This window comes from Cygnus olor, chromosome 6 (genome assembly GCF_009769625.2).
Source record: "Cygnus olor isolate bCygOlo1 chromosome 6, bCygOlo1.pri.v2, whole genome shotgun sequence".
NCBI lineage: Eukaryota > Metazoa > Chordata > Aves > Anseriformes > Anatidae > Cygnus > Cygnus olor.
In genome coordinates, this window is record NC_049174.1 from 10552452 (window position 1) to 10568006 (window position 15555).

Consider the following 15555-nt stretch of genomic DNA (forward strand, 5'->3'; position numbering starts at 1 on the left):
CGTGATTTACAGGTTGAGCCTCCCAGCTGAAATTCCGGAGGCACAGCAAAGGGAGAAGGCATTTCTCTGGTTATCAGTAGGTTTCAGAGTTAATGTGCTGAGCTGAGGGGAGCAACTTTGCCTCATTCAAGGCTGTGGCTTTGAGCGTACCATTTCCTAGCACGTCACTCCTCTCCTCCCATCATTTTGAGAAGCCTTGTTGTTTTGGCTGTCTGCCGCCAAGTGCTGCAGCAAGGAGCCTTGCCCAGCTTTACCATGCGAGCTGTGCAAAAACCAGCTGCTTTTTGGGCAGCCTGATCGGGTGCCTGCAGGGGCCTGTTGCCTCTTCCCTGCCTGGGCTCCAGCACAAGAGGAGAGCGGCTCGCTGCCACCTTTGCGTGCCCTGCTGTTTGCTAAATACTGAGTGTTTGCTACGTTTGCATGCTGGTGATGGGGCTGCCTGTAAACACAATTTCAATGGGTCTGGCCAGTTTCTGTGTCCAGCCTTGCCTTGGAAGCGGGGTGACAGCTTGCAGGGATCTGCAGGCTTCAAAGACGTCTGTAGGGAGGATTTACCACCTTGGTACCAGCTCTGTGGTAACCTTGGGAATACCCTTCCTGTTCCTGGGGAAGATGAGTGAAAAAAACACATCTTCTGCCTTTTTCTCCCCCGCCATTACTCCCTTTTCCCGTGTCCATGGGGAAGCAGAGTGTGTTTCTCCCAAGGACTTTATGGCTGAAAAATATCCGCTGGATGCATCTCACCCAGGCCAGGGCCAGCTGATTACAGCAAAACTGCAGCGGCGAACTCCACCGCAGGTGACCAGAGGAGCGCAGACTACAAGGTGCCTCTGTCTCATCTGATTTCTAATGGTTCATACCTGCTGATGGGCAGTCTCTGAGAGAAGACCCCAGAGCGTAATCCTAAATCTGTGCCTCTTTAGGACCATCTGAATCCTCTTCTTCAAGCGGAAAGGGGCGTGAATCTTTTGGCTGCATGATACGATAATACTGTTGGGGAGCTGGACCTAGGACACTCTGCAGAGGCGGTTACAAGTGTGGCACAGATATCAGATCTAAATGGTTATGCCCATTTGAAAAAAAAAAAGCTCTTTTTAAAATGTATTTTACTTGCTTAACAAGAGCGTTTATTACTTCTCTTAGCACTTTGTGGAGAAGAAATGTGTAAGCGCTTTGCTGGAGAAGCAAATGCTGGTCCACAGCAGTAATTAGATTCGAGCCCAGCTTTGCTTTGTGTAAGCTGGAAACAGATAAGGGAATCAACATATATTTGCTTTGCAAATTGCTGGAGTGGTTTCAGATGTTACCATCTTCTCCCAGCTGTTTGTTACTGTCCCTGTGAAAACCGGTGCATGTGAGGATTTAACCTCTCTTCTTCAGAGCTAAAGCAGCTGGGGATTGCTTGGAGGTCCTGCTTGGACCTCTGAGAGCTTTCCCCAGATCCATGACTTCTCTAATAACCTCCCTGTGCTGCTGTGGAGGTGTTGGTGATGTTTCCAGTGGGAACACTTGAGCAGGTGTGCCTCACTGGTGTTCTGCATCATTCATGGGGGTTTGTCCTCTTTATCCCCAAGCTGTAGTTTGCATCCATAGTGAGATCCCCCGCTGAAATGCCAAGCGGTGCCCTTGGTCTTCAGCCATCCTGGAGCTGCCATCCTGATTCTGCTGTCGCTGCGGCTCCAGCTCTCGAAAACAAAGAAAAAAAGAGGGTACTCGACAAAAAGGAAAGGCAGCAGCTAGCAAATGTGTCTCCTTTTTGTAGCGCGTGATGAACCTGCAAAGGCACTGCTGCAGTCCGTGCTGAGGCGGGCAGCATGGAGGGAGAGGGATGATTAAACCTTTCTGGGTGGTAAACTGTCCCCCAAGGCATTGTCTGGGGTTTGTTTGCATTGTTTTGATGTTCTTTTTGGTTTGTTTGTTTGCTTGCTTGCTTGTTTATTTTTAAAAAAGGATGCTTGTTCCATAATGTAAAACACATTTCCATAGACACTAAAGGTTGAAAGGAGGATTTATCTATGGACACAGGTTACTCCTGAGGCTGCTGTCGTCCGTTTCACCACATTTAGCTGTGGCATACACTGGGGGATGCTGATTCTGTTGGTCCTCTGATAATCACCATTTAAATCCTTCCTTTCCTGAGCTGCATCATGGGTTTTCACTGTTGCAACTTGCTTTGCATTTTGAACAGATATTAATGGGATTTTGTTACCTGAAGATAGGAGTTGGACCTGCTCTGTCCATTTCTTTCTGGCTAACCTATTGATACCTAGAAAACTTACTGCTGTGGGTGTCCCTAACTGAAGCAGTTTCTCCTCCCCACCTCTTCAAAGCCAATTGCAGAGAATCTCAACGTGTAGGCTAATAACTGATGAGGAGAGGAGGTGGTTTCTGACCTGACACGTGAAGACAGTAAGCACATCCCAAGCAACGTGACCGCTGCAGTCAGGTTCTGCAGTGCTCTGGCCTGGCCCTTTGTCTGGGTTTCCCCATCTCCTGAGGCAAATCTCCAGGTCTTGCCCCAAAATGTTGTGGCTGGCCTGTGCTCACCAGGTGCTTGGGACAGTCCTCAGGTACCTGTGCTGTCTGCACCAAGGAACACCGCTCCTCTGGGTGCAAGCACCATGGAGCACAATGGATTAAGTATCTTGGCTAAAGGCCTCTGTTTTTCTCAGCCCTGAGTTGCTTTAACCTCCTTATGTGGTGTCTGAGGATCTTGAGCAATGGCCAAGAACATGAGGCTGAGGAGGTGGTGGCCAGCCCCAGCTACAGGCCTCATTGAACAGGGGTCGGCACTTCCTTCAATCAATGGGATTACTCCTCTGTCGAGCCTGTTGGCCTAATTTCACCAGCTGCTGATAGAAAGGAGGTGGGAGGATTTGGGGATGGCTTCTTGAGGGACTTCCCCACACAGTTCCCTGGGCCCACCCTGACTCTGTCTTCCTGTTTTCTCGTGATGGTCCCGCAGGCCTTGCTGAAGATGGACTGCCAGGGGCTGGTTGTCAGGCTGATCCAGGACTTCGTGCTGCTGACCACAGCCGTGGAGGTGGCCCAGCGCTGGAGGGAGCTCGCTGAGAAGCTCGCCAAGGTCTCCAAGCAGCAGATGGATGCCTACGAGGCCCCGCACCGGGACAAGACGGGGGTGGTGGACAGTGAGGTGAGAGCAGACGGGCCTCGGTCTCTGAGGGTCTCGTGCCTTTCCCAAGCATGTTTTTGCCTGTGGCCACTATACCTCCTGTGTGGTTTTCTGGTGTGCCTTTGGGGAATGAGAAGGATCTGGGTGCGTTGAGGGGGAAACCTGGGGGTGTCTTCTGTGATCAGGGCATGCTGGGGATGGCACCACTTGTGTGCTGGATGTTGAATCACAGACATGAGGAAGGCAACCACCGAGGCAGGCTGATAAAGGCTTGGATCTCACATTCAGCTCTGCTCTCTCCTACCCTCTGCCCTGCAGGCCATGTGGAAGCCCGCGTACGACTTCCTCCTCACCTGGAGCAGCCAGATGGGCGACAGCTACCGTGATGTGATTCAGGAGCTGCACACGGGGCTGGACAAGATGAAGAACCCCATCACCAAGCGCTGGAAGCATCTCACTGGCACCCTGATCCTTGTCAACTCCTTGGACATGCTCCGGGCAGCTGCCTTCAGCCCACAGGACCACGAGGATTTTGCCATCTAGCACAGCTCCCGGCAGTGATACTTTTGTCCACATCTCATTTGATGGTGGTGTCCACATTTCTCTGTGTTTTGTCCCTTTTTTATAGCGGTTAATTTTAAAAACATGTGGAGATTGCTCTCCCCAGGTTTAAAGAGGCCAAAGTTTGCAAGTTCTCAGCAGGACTGGAAATCAGCAGGAGATGACCCTCCACCTGATGGGAATGCATCCAGAAGGGATGGCTTTTCATATGGAATTGATATTGGTTAAACTATTTCTTACTAAGAAGTTTAAAGGGGGACAAGGGGTGGGGAGGGGAGTGGGAGGGATCACAAAAGAAAACACATTTTTTAAGCATTTACAAATAAAAATCTAATTTTTTTAATGAGCAGTAAAGGTTGTAACCACTTTGGAGGGAAGCTGTTGCTGTTTTTTATGTTGTAGAAACTGCTTTTAAATTATCATTTTTGAGATGAACATGACTCATGTAAATATGTATTTAAGACAAAGCACAGTGAATGCCCTGTGCCACTGCCGTGGTCAGGTTTTGGCAAACTCCCAGACATGACTGTAGAGCACCATATGAACTTGGGATGTCCTCAGCCCAGCAAGCATCTTACACCAGAAAGGAGCTTTTTTTTTTTTTTTTTTCCCTATATTCACAGGCTATATGACCTCCCTGGTTGTTTTTTTTTTATTTTTATTTTTTTAACCTGCCTGCAAACATGCATTTTATCATCTGTGGACAGGGAGATGCTCGTTGCCTGTGTTCAGATGCGTGGGTACCGCTTTTTACCATGAGAAGTGACACTGCCCCTGGCGCTTGGCCAATGATTCATCCCACCTGGGTGCTGCAGGATGTGTCTGGAAGAAGCTGGAAGTTTGGGGTTCAGCAGAGAACTGCTCCTTGCTGCCTGGTGAGATAGGTGGGAGGGTGGTGAGAGTGGTTTGCCCTGCCATTGCAGCAAAGTGCTTGGGTGCTCCTCTCCAGAATCTCTTCCTCTGGAGAGGAGGCCAGAAAAGGGGAGGGAATCATTGCAATCTACGTATTATCACTTACCAAAAAAGAAAAAAGAAAAGAAGAGAAGAGAAAATGTTTCTCCTATTTTAAATCTATTCTCGAGCTCAACAGAGATGTTCCAGATGTGTTATGTGACTTAATGCTCATTGCCGTTGATTTCACAGGGCTTTGAATGGGGCTGTTCAAGGCTGCTGAGTTCCAGACGAACTTGTAAATATCCTTTGCTATAAAGCTGGTGCCATTGAGCTAAATGTTTGTGGTACCAAGTGCCCATACTTTCCCCTGGTGTTTTATAGCTGACTTTTGAATGACCTCCCCTCTTTCTTCTGCCCCCAAGCCTTGAAATATTTTACATGGGAGGGAAATATTTTTGCACAGAAAAATTACTTTATTTTAAGTGCAAAGTCTCTTTATAGCGAAATGCTGCTACCACCGAAAGGTTAGTTGTTAAGGATAATTTTCTTTCAGGTTGAACCAGAAAAAAAAAAGTGTGGGGAAAGTACCTTTTAAAAGCCTGGTAGCAGCACACAAGAAGGGCTGCGTTGGCCTCGCTGCCAAGCAGGCTGGTGGCACTAGACTTCATTTCTCCACCGTGAAGCTCCTAGGAAGTTGAAGGTGACATTAACTCCCCAGCAAGAGACATGTGTGGGGTGATTTGGCCGGCTCATGCTGCACAGCATGGTATGGGCTGTATGGTCCAGGCAGCATGCAGGCATTTGGTGGCTGACGGTGCTGGCACGGCAGCCTCCAGAGGGAATGGTCCTCCTGTGGCACAGCCTCACTGCTCTCATTGCCTCTTCCCAAAACTGTGTCCTCAGAAGCAGTCACCCTCACCAGACCCCGCAAGAAGTAAATAGCACCTTAGTTTCTCCTCAGGGGCTTTAAGGAGTTTCCTATGCAACATAAAATAGCACAGAAACAGGGTCTGCCAGCAGCCGAGCCCACGATGTGTTTGCTTTCTCTCTACAACAGCAGGGCACCGTAAGAGCACGTTTTCCTTACGCCAAGCAAAAATCTCCAATGCAATAAGGAAAAGCTCCTGCAAGAGACTCAGCCTGTGCCAGCAGGCAGATCTGCTGACAGACAGCAGGTAGAGGGATGGCGGCTTCATCTGCTTTGCCCAGATTGCAGGCTGTGCAGGGCTCCCCAACAGCTGAGCTGGGCCGGGTTGTTCGCAGCAGGGGAGGGCAGCCCCTACCCTCCTGGGCAGAAGTTTTAGCCTCCCGTGACTCTGACAAGATGGGGACATCCCCAAAGAATTTCAGCACTTCCCCTCCCTGCCCTTGGTTTTTCTAACTACCTCAGGTACTCTGTATACCCAGCTTAACATTTCACAGTGGCAGCCTGAAACTTGCCATGCTCAGCCCCTTGGCTGTGCACACCCTCCCTGAGGACCGTGGGAGCACGGCCAGCACATTTTGGGGTCCGTGGGGTAACCACTGCATTAATTTGTCCTTGTCCTCGATCAGAAATCCAGTCTCTCCTCGCGTGCTGGGACTGGGCGTGCGTCCTTCAGATGCCTTCTGCCCACTATTCATCAAGCCCGTCTCTGAAACCTGTGTCTGGGCCCTGCATTGCCACAGTTTGTGCAGTAACTGGTTATTGTACTTACCATTTATGTTCTTTTTTTTTAAAAAAAAATGTTTTTGGAAAAAAAAAAATACTGCAATTAAAGCTGTTACTATTCCAGTGCTATTGAGTGCATTTCATCTACTGCTGTTTCTTCATCTCAAAGCAGCTTTGGTGGGTGAGATTAATTTAGAGGTTTTTCACTGTACAAACAACAGTTTCTCACAGCGTGTGTCTGCAGCTAGCGCCAGCCGTCCTCTGGGTCTTGAGTCTGATTTGATCTCAAGCAGATCCTCCTTCAGCTTGTGTTTCCATCCTGCCCTCTTGGGAGGAAAGTCGCTGGAAACAATCCTGCTGTGACTGGTGGCTGTCAGAGCAAAGCCTAGCGAGTAATTTCCCTTCCAGTAGCGTGTCCATTCTGGCCTCCTAATTACTGTTTATGAAACTTTAAAATGGGGAAAGATTTGGTTGCAAGATCTCTTTTAGTCCAAAGATGTTTTCTGAATGGAGAAAAGATTCTTGTGTTCAGCCAAGGCCCGTTAAGGCAGTTGTGCAAGGTTGGTGGGTGCATAAAATAGGCTTTGCCTTGCCCAGTGTGAGAGAGCAGAATTAGATCAGGGAAGAGACTGTCCGAACGATTAATGTTCACATTGCCAGACCTCTGCTACGAGGAGGCCGTTATCCATCCTGGCTGTCCCAAACCACCTGGCCTTGGACTTGCACCACAGGCCAGCAGTTGCAGTGCTCCGATGTGAACTGAATTCAGATTTCAGGCTATGCATATGAAATATTCTGTCATCCCCTGGCTGCAGCTTCGGCTTGCCAAGGGTGAAGGAGAGACCTGATGGTTTGATTTAAGCCCTGGCAAACACATCTCATGGCCTGGAACAGGGAGGCTGGCTGGGCTGCTGGGCCAGGCCCACCACTCCTCACAGGTGGTGAGGAGGATGTGGTGGGACCTTGCTTGGCACCTTGTGCTCCATCCGTGTCTGCCTGGGTGTTGCTCTGCCTTCTCTTGAAAGCCTCAGGCCATCGTTGGAGGCAGGAGAGGCTTTGACAGCCTCAGTTCACCCACATATTTTCTGCTGAAAACGGCTCTGACTGAGGGGCTCGAGGGTCGAGGCACGGACTGGGAGATCCCTCGCCAGCTCCAGTCACGGACAGGGCTGAGCAGCGAGTGCACCGAGCAAACCAGAGCTGCCTTCCCCAGCCACCCTCCTCCACCTGCTGCCCCCAGAGTACTTTAATGATGTATCTGTGCACTGGGTTCATCTGGGGACCACCACGACTCCCACCTTGGATGCCCAGGTGGCCCTCCTCGTGTTCGGGTCATGCTTGACCTGGCAGCTCACAGCCATTGCAGCAGAGCCACTTCTCCTTGCTGCTGCTTCTCCACAGCCCTCTGATGTTTCTTTCAGCTGCTCACCCAGAACTGGTGGTTGCTTGCTCTGTGCTTTGAGATGCACGTAAACCGAGACAAAAAACAAGGGAGTAATGATCCGGGATTAGATTACACGTATGGATCTGCTGCTCCAATAACGATGCGTTGGCTCGCTTCCTTTAAAGCTGCAGATAGCTGCTGTCCCATTGCCTTTCTTTCTTCTCCCTCAATTTGCTAACAATGTTCAGTCACTAGCAAGCCTGTGCTGATAAGGTCTCTTAACTCAGCTGTCCTTACTTATTCCCTTTCCTCCTTGCAATCAGGCAGTGCCAGTAATCTGGGACAGGGCAGTGACTGATGTTGGGAACTTTGCAATGCAGCGCGGTGTGAAAACCCATCCTCCGCAGGTACGCCTGCTGAGAAAGCAAAAGGGGAGCATATGTGAGATGACATCCCACTGAAGGTCTGCTGTGAGGTTTGTCTGAGTTATTTCTGATTCTGTGCCCCCACCACTGGTCCCCTGTATCTATTTTCCACATGGAGAGGATCACCCCTGGGTATTCCCATTGCCCATTCTGCAGTTTCTAGTTTCACACACTCGTGTGCTGCAGAGAGCGGCTTTCTGCTGGGGTTCTTGGTCCCATCCTGCCTGCCCCAGCACCTGGCACCACCCAGGGGTGGCTGTGGGGCTGGGGGAGGCCGGCTGTTCCACACCGTTTCATCCTCTTCTGGTTGACTTCTGACTGTGATCAGCCACTTTTGTGCAGCCTGTTTTTTTTTCTATGTCTTGATAAAGCTGTCTGGTTACACATTTCATCCCTACACCTATTGTTCCTGTGTAGTCTGGGCAGAAAGGGCACTAGCCATCTAATTCGAGCAGTTCCCCATTAGCTGCTTCTCTGATGACTGACTCCCTCTAACATTTCAGCTTCACAGAAATTGTCTTTTTTTTCCTAGATCCAATCAAGGGAGTGACCTACTTCAGCGCAGGCCCCCTTGGAAATGCATTCGCACCATTTTCTCCTCTACTTAAGCCATCAAAATTGAATGATCATCTTGCATCAGCTCAGCTCATCACTAAATGAATGAAGAAGATATGTCAGAAGGGGGAGGGAGGGAAGTCACCTCTGGGTTATCAGTGTCTGTACAGAAAAGCTGCTGCAGCTGTGATTCTTGCTTTGTCCTCCCCAGCTCCCAGTGTCCGGACACCTGGTGCAGTTTGCAATGACTGTGACTCTGGAGGTCTCATTTCGTCCCTTGAAATCCCTTCTGCCCTCCGTGCTCAGCTTTGCCAGCATCCCAGCGCATCTGGCTGGGGAGCCCTGCTCCAGGTTTGGTTTTGGGCTTGGGTGACTGCAAATGAACCAAGGCGGTCGCTGTTGGGACACGCAACTCCCATTGCACGTCCGTGGCGAGACCTGCTCACCTCCTCCTCTGTCGTAACGGGGGGAAAGGTGCAGGGCAGAACTGCTTGTTTTCCCAAGGGCTGCCCGTGAGGGACACTGCCTGAAAGAGGGGCAAGCTCCACATTTAGGGTGGTCAGTTCTGCAACTGGTGACTGATGGCCCGATTTAGGGTGGGGGTACCCTGAAGCCCTTTGTGAAAAGGAAGGAGCCTCTGGCTGCAGTGACAAAGGTGTTATTTTTGTTGTTCTTTAACAGGCTTGCTCAGCATCAGGAGCACGGCCAGTTTTGGTTTCCCCTTCCTTCCCCCCACCCATTACTTAATGCATCCTGCCCTCCTCAGCATCCCTCGTGGTACGCTGAAATCACCTCAGACCAACCATTTGTCACCAAAACCCAAAGGGCAGCCCCCCACCATATCTTCAGCAGCCTCTGGGGGATAATTAACCTTGGGTTTCTTTGACTACCCCCTGCTGAATGTTAATTAAAGCTTCCAGCAGCTGCTTTGCAAAGTCTCAAAGCGAGTCGCTGGGACGTGGTTTGGTCCCTCCCCAGGAGAGCGATAGGGCTGCTTGGTATCATGTAGCTTGCTTTGATCCGCCCCAGGGCAGGGGGACTGTGCCCCCCAGACAATCTGAGTTGGGAGCATTTCGGGAAGAAATCCGCCGGCTCCATTTGTTCAGGCTGGCTTTTGAAGAGAGGTCACACAGTAGGCAAGCCAGGCAATATTTGGCTGGGGGGATTTAGGATCTGATGGTGCCTAAACAGCCTGTAGTGGTGACTTGCTTTTATCATCCTAAGCAATCAGCTCTGGCATATGAAACCTTTCTCCTGTCCTTAACAGAAAGGGAACTGGTGCTGGGAGCACCTGCTGCTACCTATCAAAGCAGACTCACGCGACAGCAGCTTTTCCCATCTGGTTAGCGCGAGCCATGCTTGATCTCTAACACCCACCATAGGCGTCGCAGGAATTCGATCTGTGAAAGATGAGCTCGGAGGCAGCATCGCCTCCCCGGGAAATGCCAGCAACCTGAGCTGGCTCAGGCAGCGGGGAGAAAACTGTGCACAGAGATATCACCTCCTCTTTCCCTCGTAAGCCTGGTTCAGTCCCAGCAGCAGGCAGCAGCAGAGTTATGGACTGAGCTATGGACCGAGCCTGGCTTGGGCTTTCCCTTGCCCATGGATCTGAAATGCCAACGCCATGGCTTTTTGCTTTCTCCCTGGGTTCAGCCGGGCACATTCCTATCCTGGGAGGGAGAGGCTGTCCTGCACCCTGTGGCTGGTTTGCTTTGCCAATTGCTTTCCCTGGATTTCATCACTCCCACCTATAAATAACTCCTAAAAACACCTCTGTGGGTGATAATTAATTGGAGGGCTGCACGGCTGATCCAGCTCATGTCGGCTCCCCACCATCCCCCAGGCTCCAAGAGCCCCACACAGCTCCCCAGGCTTTCACACGAAGGCAAACCCACACCAGCAACCCCAAAGCAGCCTCATTTGTCCCTCATTTTGGGGACAGGAGTCTTGGGTCACCAGCAGTGCCACTCTCACCAGCAGGTGACACCTCAAGCCTGAGTGTTAAAAACCAGGCAAATGAAATCAACACTGAAAAAGTCCCCAGGCTAGAGCGGAAAGCAACAGCTCTCATCTCCTTTCACAGCTCCCAGGGGTGCCACCGTGGGCGTGCAGAGATGACAAGAGCTTTGTGGGGCTCGTGGCTGCAGGAGGTTTTTTGTGCCCGTCCTTTTCCCAAGGGTGGTGGTGTGTTGAGGGCTACTGAAAGCACACCTGAAGCATGCTAAGTCTATGGCTGATATGTAAAAGCAAAATTCTGGAGAAGTTCCTGGGAGCTTAGACTACATCTCCTGGAGCTGCAGGGCAGCGAGAGGAGCGATTGCTGGCCCTGCCTCAGTTTCCCCTGGGGGAAAAGACCTGATCTCAGCTCTGCTGCTTAAAAAAAAAAAAGCAACGTGGCCATGAATTTCTCTTTTCCCAGTAAAGGATGAGGGGTCTTGGTGCTCCTGAAGGGGCAGCATGTCTCTGTACTGCACCTGACCTAAGGGTGAGAAGAGGGATCCTCAGCCCTAGCGCTGCTCTTCCCTTGAGAAGGGTTGCGAGGCCATCCTGCGGTGGTGCTGTGGTGCCTCTGGCTCGCTCTTCTGCCCTGAAGCTGCTCAGCCCACACAGCCTGGCTCCTAATTTACCCTAAAAAATCATCTCTCTGCACCACGGTTTGAATTCCTGGAGCATACCATTTTTTTTTCCTGCCTGCTACATTAGCTGGGGCCTTGAGATGAAAGGTTCGTTAGCATCGCTGTCTGCCAGGGGGATGAACAATTTGCTGTCACCTTCCACTGAGCTACCTGCACTGCCTTGGAAGGGGAAATCGGCTTTTTCCTTGCTTTCTCCCTGCAGGATGCAGCGTGCCAGCAATGCCGTAGTGTCCTCTGCTGGGCACAGCTGAAATGATGGGATGTGCCCCGGCCCTGCGTACCACCGTGCTGTCCAGCCCCTCTCCGTCGCTGGCACCCGGAGCCCTGCGCAGAAATTTATGCTCTTACGTGCAGTTACGTCTCCTCTTGTCTGTTTTCAGAGCTGGCTGTGAGCTGGTTGATTTCCGTCCCAAAACGTGCTCCTTCATCTTGGGCTTGTGAGAGGCCAAGTTTTAGCAAATTGTCAGTTAAGAATAAGGGCAATTCCCTAAAATCGAATGGGTTTTTTAGTTTACTTTGGTTTTCATTTGAGATTTTGCCCGTTTTCTCTCCTCCTTATTTCCATTGGCCAAGGGAAAACAAACAGCAGGACAAACTAGGCAAAGCTAAGGAGAGTGAAAGGAAAAGAAGAGGAAGGTTGGTTTCTGCTGCTGTTTTATTTTGATTTTGTTAGAGATCTCTTCAAACTGAAACAAAATCTATGGGATAGGCTTTTTGCATCCTCCCTGCTCTTTCCCTAGCTCCTTTCCTCACAGGATCCCAGACTGGCTGAGGTGGGGAGGGACCCCCAGGCCCACCCACCCCAGCCCCGCTCCAGCAGGGACACCCCGAGCAGGGTGCCCAGCCCCACGTCCCGGCGCCTCCTGAAGCTCCCCAAGGAGGAGACCCCACAGGCTCTGGGCAGCCTGTGCCAGGGCTGCGGCACCCGCCCAGCACAGAAGTGCTGCCTGGTGCTCAGAGGGAGCCTCCTGGGCTCCAGGCTGTGCCCAGGGCCTCTCGGCCTGGTGCTGGGCACCGCTGGATGGAGCCCGGCTCTGTGCCCTGTGCCCTCCCCTCAGGTGTCTGTGGACGTGGACGTGCTGGGGCCCAGCCCTGGGCCCATGGCTCCGGGTGCCTCACAGCAGCGCTGAGCAGAGGGGAAGGATCACCGCCCTCGGCCTGCTGGCCGCACTGTGCCTAACGCAGCCCCGGTGCCGCCAGCCCTCTTGGTGACCAGGGCACGCTGCTGGCCCGTGCTCGGCGCGGTGCCCACCAGGACCCCAGGGCCCTTCCTGCAGAGCTGCTTCCCAGCTGGGTGCCCCAGCGTGTCCCGGGGCCTGGGGCTGCTCCTCCCCGGGGGCAGGACTCTGCACCTCCCCCAGGCTCCTGCCAGCCCATCTCTGCGGCCTGTCCCTGTCCCTCTGGGTGGCCGCACGGCCCTCTGCTCGCTCCTCCCGGCTGGGGGCCCTCTGCCACATCGGCCACATCAGTAATGAAGATGTGAAACAGGACTGGACCTCCACCTACCTAAAATGTATTGAGTTGAACAACAACATCAAAAAAAAAAAAAAAACAGCTGCAGATGTGATTTATTTATTTTATTCTGTTCATCTGATCTGATATTAGTTTTTGTTTGCTTGTTTGTTTGTTTTTTCTCATGGCCAGGTAGAGGTAGTCACTGGACTGATGTAGAGCTTGTTTGCAGCAGGGTACTCAGACAACTTCTCCATGAGGACATGTAAGATGCTCTTGTAAGTTTTCCAACAGTTGCTGGAAGTCAACCCCATGCCCAGGGTTAGCTGAAACCACCACAACTGGGTTCAATTCAATTTCCCTCTACCCCCATTAGCCATGCAGTGATGAATCCCTCGCACAACATGCCGGTAGAAGGCTGTAAAACCACACCGAGCTGCTTTGCTTTTTCCTGCAGCCCTCCTTCCTCTCGCTGCCCTGCCTGTCCATTTCTTGCCCTTTCAGTTCATATTCCACGGTGCGATGGGCAGTGCAAGGTCTCACTGCGTCTCTTGTCCAGGAGCACCAAGCAGTGCTGCTGCCACCTGGCTCCAACCAGGACCATGGGGACAGCCAGAGCTGTCACTTCACAAACACGGGGAGCTGTGAAAGCTGTGTTTTGAAAGGAAGTCAGAGCTCATGCACCATGGGGACTCCCTCCCTGTGTCCCAAGGAAGAGATTTCCTTGCATTTACCAGGGGCAGGAGGAGGGCAGGGAAAGGCAGGGGATGAAAAGCAACAGTCAGCATTGCTCCTTGGCAGACTACAGATGGCACAAACGCCCGAGAGAATCAGGCAAAAGGAAAGGCTGAATGAGGCTCCACCTGCCTCCTTTGCCTTCTCTTCCGTTCTGCACGCATATGTGAGCACTGCCAGCAGCTCCCTGGCGGGTGAGACACTTCTCACAGCACGTATGGCCCATGTGTCTGAGATGAGGAGCAGGACCACTCTCCTGAAGCCAACTTAGTGGCTTGCACTAAGTATGTGCCGTTTCAGTCTGCACTAGAGAGCAGCAGTACCAGGTACTTGCCAGGGCTCCTTTGCGAAGGACTCAAGCCAGAAAACACATGGACCATTATTGTTAGTAGTGGGGATTTATTTATAGGGCTGAGGTTTGGGTCTTTAGCATCATTTACAAAATCAGATGGGTTTTTAAAAATACTTCCACAGATCACATCACCCAACTGGTAAGCTCCAGATACAGAACTCTGGTCAACTTGGTGAAACACCAGTGGCTTTAAAACCACTTTCATGCTGAAGCCTTAATCAAGCTCAGGGTATTGTAAACACACACAAAGCCCATTTAAGATGTGCATCTAGCTTGGCTTATGTGACACATAATGTCAGATTACAACATTTGCCTCTTCTATAACAACAGCTGTAGAAGGATTTCAAAGTGCTTGATAAACCTGACAGTCTTACACTAGAGCAAGTGGTTCTCCCAAAGCCCTTATGAAGGGAAAGGGCTTGTGAAAAATCCCTGTATGTCTCCCTTACAAATAGAGGTTAAAAAAATGTCACCATGAGTCCTCTGTACACCAAGAAGTGGAAGCCAGGAGCCTTGGACTTCACAACAGTATCTTCCCAAGTGACTGAAGTACTATTATACACATTATTTTAAAAAAACTAATTCTTAATTAAAGATAAAAATTATATCAATGAAACAACTCTTCCTGCGGCACTAGTTTAAAAGAATGATATTATTTCCTGATTGGAAACCAGTAATTATTTTAGTGAAATTTGAGATGTTCTCTGATCCTTCTGGTCTGGAGCAGAGGTCTTGTCTCCCACCACTGTTTTCATCCACTAGTGGGACTTTGATTTGGTTGGCTTGCTTGTTCTTCCCTTCTTAAAGCAGCACCTGCGGCAGCAGAACATGCAGCACTTCAGAGAAATAAAGAGAGAGAGGAACACCACGGCCAGGAGGAAGGCGATGACATCCAGGGAGTGATACTGGATCCAGTTCAGGTCATGAGCAGCAGGTCGCAGGTGTGGAGCTCCTTTGTGTCTCATGACGAACTCCACCCAGTGCACGGCCAGGTCCAGAGGGTGGATGGGCCTGTCGAGGTGAAGTTCTGAGAGACGCTTGATGTTCTCCTTGTACCTGCCAAGACAAGACATTGGGTGTTTTCAATGACTTGTGCTTCTGAGACTCAGTCTCCCCCCCAAAAAATAGGATGTAGTGTCAGTTGTCTGATGGCCTGCTGGGGACTTATCCATATATTTACCACCACCACATGAGAGGTAAAATAGCAAAGTTATGAACCCCAAAAAGTCCTGTTTTCAAGGGTAAACAAAGGAGAAAAAGTATCAGGAAAAAAAAGTAGAAAAGCTTAGCTTGAGCTGTCAGCAAAATCCTGGGATGAAAGGTGAAGGCATGAGTACGAAATGTGAGACTGAGTGTGGAAAAGCCATCCAGCTGAAGAGCAAGATGTACTAATATTATTAATGCTATAAGGACAGTGATTAGAAAATAATTGCATTAAAGTACTATTTCCCAAAAACATGATGGCAAAGAGGATGCCAAGGACTGAGAGAGGCCCTAATCACAGGAGAGAATGGGCGAGTGGAAGAGGAGGGCATGTCTTAAAGCCCCCCTTTGCTGTGATGTCTCAAAACACCCTGGACATGCTGACAGCAATACTGTGCTGCCTAGAGGGGCTCCCTGTATTTCCTCAGCATACTGTGTGTATTTCCCCTGCTCTGTGCCGGAATTTACAGCATTGCTGAGCCAGGTAGTAGCTGTGCTCATACAATTCCTCATGAGTACCAGAAAGTAAAAAAAAATGACTAAGAAAACTGCTCCGTGGGTCTGTTGAGTAAAT

At 50.7% G+C, this 15555-nt stretch overlaps 2 protein-coding genes across 11 annotated transcripts in view; one reads left to right on the forward strand and one right to left on the reverse strand.

Annotated features, from left to right (window-relative positions):
- Nucleotides 1–6362, forward strand: part of SH3BP4 (SH3 domain binding protein 4) — a 42041-nt gene extending 35679 nt beyond the window's left edge. For all 8 annotated transcript variants that reach the window (XM_040560806.1, XM_040560810.1, XM_040560805.1 and 5 more), the window contains exons 4-5: nt 2966–3154; nt 3452–6362. In XM_040560806.1, coding sequence (XP_040416740.1) covers nt 2966–3154; nt 3452–3676 — 414 coding nt within the window. In that variant the 3' untranslated portion in view covers nt 3677–6362. The remainder of the gene's footprint in view (nt 1–2965; nt 3155–3451) is intronic.
- Nucleotides 6363–13781: 7419 nt separating this feature from the next.
- The window catches only part of LOC121071918 (UDP-glucuronosyltransferase 1A1-like), a 30161-nt gene continuing 28387 nt past the window's right edge, over nt 13782–15555 (reverse strand). For all 3 annotated transcript variants that reach the window (XM_040560814.1, XM_040560815.1, XM_040560813.1), the window contains one exon: nt 13782–14834. In XM_040560814.1, the coding sequence (XP_040416748.1) occupies nt 14537–14834 (298 nt within the window). In that variant the 3' untranslated portion in view covers nt 13782–14536. The remainder of the gene's footprint in view (nt 14835–15555) is intronic.